Below are 5,760 nucleotides of genomic sequence, written 5' to 3'. Positions count from 1 at the left end.
TGAGCATCGGAAACCCGACCCATAGTCAGGTTGTACTCCATTTGGTTCGGAGAACTCCCGCCCGGTCGCCCTGCAGGACCCTGTCGGTAGGCTTGCTTCGTCCGGTCGGCCAGTCTCCGGGCTGACTATCTTGACCTTTGACCTCCACGTGCCGTTGACCCCTCGCTGACGAGGATCCCCCGTCCTTATCACCGGATCAATATATACTTTTGATGTGACGTGGATGTGACAACGAAGGAACTCTCCGAGAGGTCCAACGATTATAGATGATCTTATGAGAGGGAGTTCCTCCCCATGGCCACGTCAAAGTTCTCCCAGTGTGGATGCTCTAATTACTTATTTCTCTCATGTCTCCCTCGTAGCTGGTCGTAGCCTCCCCAAGTGGCCACACCTCGCATAGAAGAAAGTTGTTACTTGGTGGGTTCAGAGCCTAGTTTGGTAGAATGGTCGCAACAACAGTGGACTTTATCAGTCCAGTTTCAATATCATTTCATCACAGTGCAGATTTATAAAAAAAATAAATAGAATTTAATCATTTAATTTTTTTATTAAAATGAATTTAGTAATTAAATTATCATTAATAATAATATTAATAATTTGATTAATAATAATAATAATTAGTTAATGATATGTAAAATAAATAAATTTAAATATATAAAATTTATTTAATAATTTTTAGAATTTAAAAATAAATTTATATAATATTTTTAGAGGATAATTCTGTTAAACTTTAATTAAGTCTCGGGAATTTATTGGCTAATTAACCTAGGGTTTCAATCAATTCCCCCTAAGCTTTATTCCTACGCCGCCTTCCTCTCATCGCCCGCTCGTCGTCTCTGCCATCGCCACCAAACCACTTCTTCGGCCGCTGCCGTGAGCTGTCAACGGAGAAGAAGCCACTGCCGCCGTGAGCTGTCGCCGGAGAAGACGCTTCCTCTGTTGTGAGCTGTCGCGGGAGAAAACGCTGCCGTGATAATTCGCGTGACAAACCTGGTAAAAAAAAAAAAAATCCAAAGTTATCTATTGGAAATTTCGCACGGCTCTTGCCGTTCCCGTTCGTCCGGGCGTTCCACGTCCGTTCTGACGAACCATGGTTCGGGGTTTCTCCTCTGTTCTTCCTCCCCTCTCCCTCTCACCGCCCCCTTTCTTCCCCCCTTATTGTATGGTCTCAATTCTCATACTGAGATAAGATCTCCACATTTGATTGGGTGAGATCTTGTCCGATTCACAGAGATCTTCGGCATCTATCATTGATATTTAGATGAAATCATGGGCTATGCTTGTGCAGGGATTGCATATCTCCTTTGTGCTGATTGCTTCTTGTACGAACTCTTCTAGTTGTGCTTAAGATGTGTATAGTTGGTGTAATCAGAAGACTAAGCTAGACCTCAGTTTAGTGGTCAGGACTCATGTCAGTGATTCTATCGGATGAATACTGGTAGTTGATCGGTTTGATTTGAGTGTTAGTTTTGTCTGTTTACTGACTAATGTCAAGCGCCCCTCACATCCTGTTTCCAAGTTATGTTAAGGGAGGTAAATCACAGGATCAGACCGTCGGGTGGTTAGAGGATGGGAGGAGTTTTTTTTGTTCATGGTAGCAAAATAGGTGGAATCCGCCACCCCAACGGCCCCACACGGTCGGCCTCACGACCATCTGTGAGGAGGTATAGCCGGAAGCTGTAGTTGGCAGTGTGGAGGAGGTTTTTTTTTGTTCATGCTTATACGCAAAGTAACTTTGCATGCTCACATTTAAAAATTAATTATCAAATTGAGATTGTGTTATAGCTTACATAGAGTGATTGCAAGCTCATTAATTTTACTATCAATGTTTGTATGTATTTGATGCTTATACATGGTGTGATATGGCTATTTATGCACATGTGATTACATGAAGGGGCTATGTGTCATTTAGATTTTTGGAATTGTGATTATATTGTCTCAAAATGTAGCTTGCCAACACGCTAGCGAGCACCATATGATAGATTGGTCACCGATGAGTGTGTCTTGTTAGATGAAGTACATTTGAGCCGCTGTAGTTTTAAACCTGCATGAGCAAGCACTATATAACTCTTTGTAGTGGTAGTGTGAAGGGACACCGTTATGCCTATGTTCCAATCTACTTGTTGACATAAATGGTGGCATTCTTGTGTATTGTTGTGTTGATGTGTAGTGAGTTATGGTGGTAATTGAGTGGATTGATGCATTTGAGTGGGTGATATGCTAGCACGATATAACATGGATACATTGAGTTGCAACCAGTGAGATAGTAACTTAATGTTTCCTTGATAACTTATGCTAGGATTACCAACAAACTATTATAGCACAGCAAGTGCTTTTGGTGACAATGTGTTACGTTGATGCTTAATTCTTTGATCAGAGTTAGATGAGTTCATCTAAGATTGAATTGACTTTTGTGTTTGTATTCTTATATCATTGTGATACTTATCATATATCATATATCATTGTGATACTACCGTATGCTTACTAGCTATTTCTACTAACAATAGCTTATACTTTCCCTCAAGTTTCAAATTTTGTTCCATTATGCTCTGATACCGTGGACATATATAGTTTTTAATAAAGTTGCATACATTCAGGCAATATTTATCCTTGGGTAGATTGACTTTTGGGCTTGATAGTTATTGCCCTAATTATTTTCTTCAGAAACCATCAGAGAGGATTTCTCTTCTCTTTTCTGATATTTATTCTTCCTAATCATCACAGAGAATCAAGGGAAAGAGATAACGTGAAGAATGTTTTTTCACATAACACTTGAGCGGAACATGCAACTTCACCCACGCCACTTTGGTCCCCACCTCCGCGACAAGCTTGTCGCCAAGCTCATGAAGGACGTAGAGGGCACATGCAGGTTCACATATTGAACTACTCACTCTTACTCTTTGTGAAAGATGGAAATATTTCTTATTGTGGAAATGTTTTGATGGTTTTTCGTGGGTGATGTAGTGGACGCCATGGATTTGTGGTGGCCATTACAGGAGTAGAGGATATAGGGAAGGGACTCATCCGTGAAGGAACTGGCTTCGTGACCTTTCCTGTTAAGTATCAGGCAGTTGTCTTTCGCCCCTTCAAGGGTGAGATCCTCGAGGCCGTGGTCACCATGGTCAATAAGGTGTGTCCATATTTCCTTTTTTATGAAGAAACAGAAGGTTATTGTTACTTCTTGGTGTATGAACTATGGTAGTAACTGTTTAATATTTGAGATATCATATTTGAAATGCTGATACTGTTCCCTGTTCTTCTAGAAAATTTATTCTCTTTTTATTTTAATCAATTCTCTAAGCTGGATGTTTGGAATTGAATATCCTTTATGTAATCCATTATTTAAATTTCTTATAAAAAGAATTTGGTGCCTAGCTTTTTGTGATTAATTTTGCTGATGATAGTATGTTTTTTCTTTGTGGAACTGCCTGCAGATGGGCTTCTTTGCTGAAGCAGGTCCTGTGCAGATCTTCGTATCAAATCATGTGAGTATAATCAAGAATATTCATATATTAATTTCTGTAGTTGCAGGGTATATTTTTGAAGATGTTTACTATCTGCACTTTCTTTTTTATTTACAATTTAAGGGTAAGAAATGATTTCTTAGTAGTTTACCTGTTCTTCAATAAAAATATGTTTTTTATGTTACTTGTTGGATGTTTTGGGTTGACCAGTTGTTTCTTAAATTTTTAGTTGATTCCTGATGATATGGAGTTCCAATCTGGAGATATGCCAAACTACACAACTTCTGATGGATCGGTATGTTTCCTTCAACTCTTTCCTCTGTTCAAAATTTGTGGCATAATACCCATTGTCTTAGATTCTACATCAAAATTTATTGGCATTTCTAATGTTTGATTAGTTGCATAAATGCTTTGATTGGCCTATTTTAAAATTTATTGCCATACATTTCACAGATGAATAACGGCAATTCTATTTTTCGGTCCCTCCGAATAGATGTTTCCAGTGAGATATGAAGTTTTAGAGGCTCATGTAAACAGATTGTTCTTTGTTTAGGGTTATATTCATAACTTTTAGGTCTTGAACCATTTGCAGTTTGTTCCTTATCCTTTTCTCTTTTGCTAACTGTAATGGAGCATGCCATTTTTAATCGTGCAATCAAAGCCTCTTTAAAACTCGTTTCAGAATATGTCCATCAACGTAGACTCAACTCTAAGTTGCTTTCCTTGAAAATTCAATGAAACAAAGAAAGAATGCTTCAATGCAAACACTTGTTCCCTGAAATTTTATGCATGTGTTGAATTCCCTTTTTTATGCTTCTTTCAATTTGATAATTACAATCAAATATCACCAAATTCTCTGAATCAGAAAAGTAGACTAGGTATGCTTCTGAATTTCTTACATGGTTAGGTATTAAAACCATTGCGCCATATAAGAAATTCAAGAAGTCGAACTGTTTATAGTTTCAGAGCTAAGCAAACCTTTCTTGGCTCAGTTAATAGCTCTCTATTATGGTACACAGATATGATATGATTTTCTCTGCTTCATGAACTGGTTTAACATCCTCATGTGTTTCAGGTCAAAATTCAGAAAGACAGTGAAGTGCGGCTAAAGATCATTGGTACTCGTGTGGATGCCACAGAAATTGTATGTCTTTCTTTGCATTTCCATAATAGCATCATTATTATCCGCTGAATGAGATTCCTATTCGGTAGTCGAACATTCGCTACAATCCAACTTAATGTACTAAATTAGAAAGGTTAGCTTATTTTTGCGGGTAGACTAGGAACTTCTTGGAGGGGGGCATTAGGACGAACCATACTTGTGTTGCAGCTTCGTTAATTCTTTGATTCAAACAATATTCGTCTCTAAATGTGAAGTTATCTTGCTAGCATTTTACATCCAGATTCTGATTTCTTGGTTGCATCTGTCTCTTCCAAAATTGCAGTTCTGCATCGGCACTATCAAAGATGATTTCTTGGGTGTCATCAATGATCCTGGCGTCACTGCTTAGTGAATCAAACACAAAATATTTAACATCAAAGGAGTGGTGTTGATGTTCTTCCTGAAAGCTGTGTGGCGCAAATGTGAATGACTTTAGCCAACTTTTCTTTGAATTGTCACACTACGTGTCTTTGAATTGTTTGGCTATCACTTTTATTTATAGTAGTTCTTATGGTGCACTACTGTAATTGAGTGGTTGTTAGTCGAACAGGACAATTAACTGTTAAAATGTACACTAGAAAGTTGCTTAATATTATGCTTTAATGTTTAAGATCTCCTGCCTTAACAGCTGTGTTAATATTTGGTTTGGTTCACAGAATGGTACCACAAACTTTCATTTATCCATTCAATTCATTTGGCTTGATAGTCGTGCTTTAGGGGTGAGTAAAATCTGGATTAAATCCAAATAATTGAATTAATTAATTCAGAAATCTTTTCTTTTTTGTAAATCTCAATTATTTAATTTATTTAATTCGGTTGTGATTTTAAATTTTAAAATTTTAAAATTTGATTAAATCGAATGGTTATATTGTGAGCAGTCGATTGTTATATTCGAATCTACCCAAATCACTAATAAATAGGATTGATTCGGCTGTAACAGCTGTTGATTGATCATTGTGGTAAAAAAAAAAAAAAGTGAATATGTTCGTCCCAGTGCTCTTGTTAATTCGTCCTAAGACCAACACAGAAGAGGTAAATCACGGACGATTATTAACCTTTGGAATAGTGATTAGCACATTAAGGAGGTATTTATCTCGACTTTGCCGAGATTCGAACCTCAGATCTCATTATGAC

The 5,760-nt window shown here is 37.5% G+C and overlaps 1 protein-coding gene across 1 annotated transcript; it reads left to right on the top strand.

Annotated features, from left to right (window-relative positions):
- The first annotated feature begins 768 nt into the window (after positions 1-768).
- LOC122001633 (DNA-directed RNA polymerase II subunit RPB7) lies at positions 769-5,236 on the top strand. Its single transcript, XM_042556487.1, has 7 exons — positions 769-993; positions 2,725-2,869; positions 2,965-3,130; positions 3,435-3,485; positions 3,694-3,759; positions 4,540-4,608; positions 4,910-5,236. Exons 2-7 carry the CDS (start codon positions 2,754-2,756, stop codon positions 4,973-4,975), a joined length of 534 nt encoding a protein of 177 aa, XP_042412421.1. The 5' UTR covers positions 769-993; positions 2,725-2,753; the 3' UTR covers positions 4,976-5,236.
- The last annotated feature ends 524 nt before the right edge of the window (positions 5,237-5,760 follow it).

Source organism: Zingiber officinale, chromosome 7A (assembly GCF_018446385.1).
Source record: "Zingiber officinale cultivar Zhangliang chromosome 7A, Zo_v1.1, whole genome shotgun sequence".
NCBI lineage: Eukaryota > Viridiplantae > Streptophyta > Magnoliopsida > Zingiberales > Zingiberaceae > Zingiber > Zingiber officinale.
The sequence above is the reverse complement of the archived record's forward strand: the minus strand, read 5'-3'. Positions and strand labels throughout refer to the sequence as shown.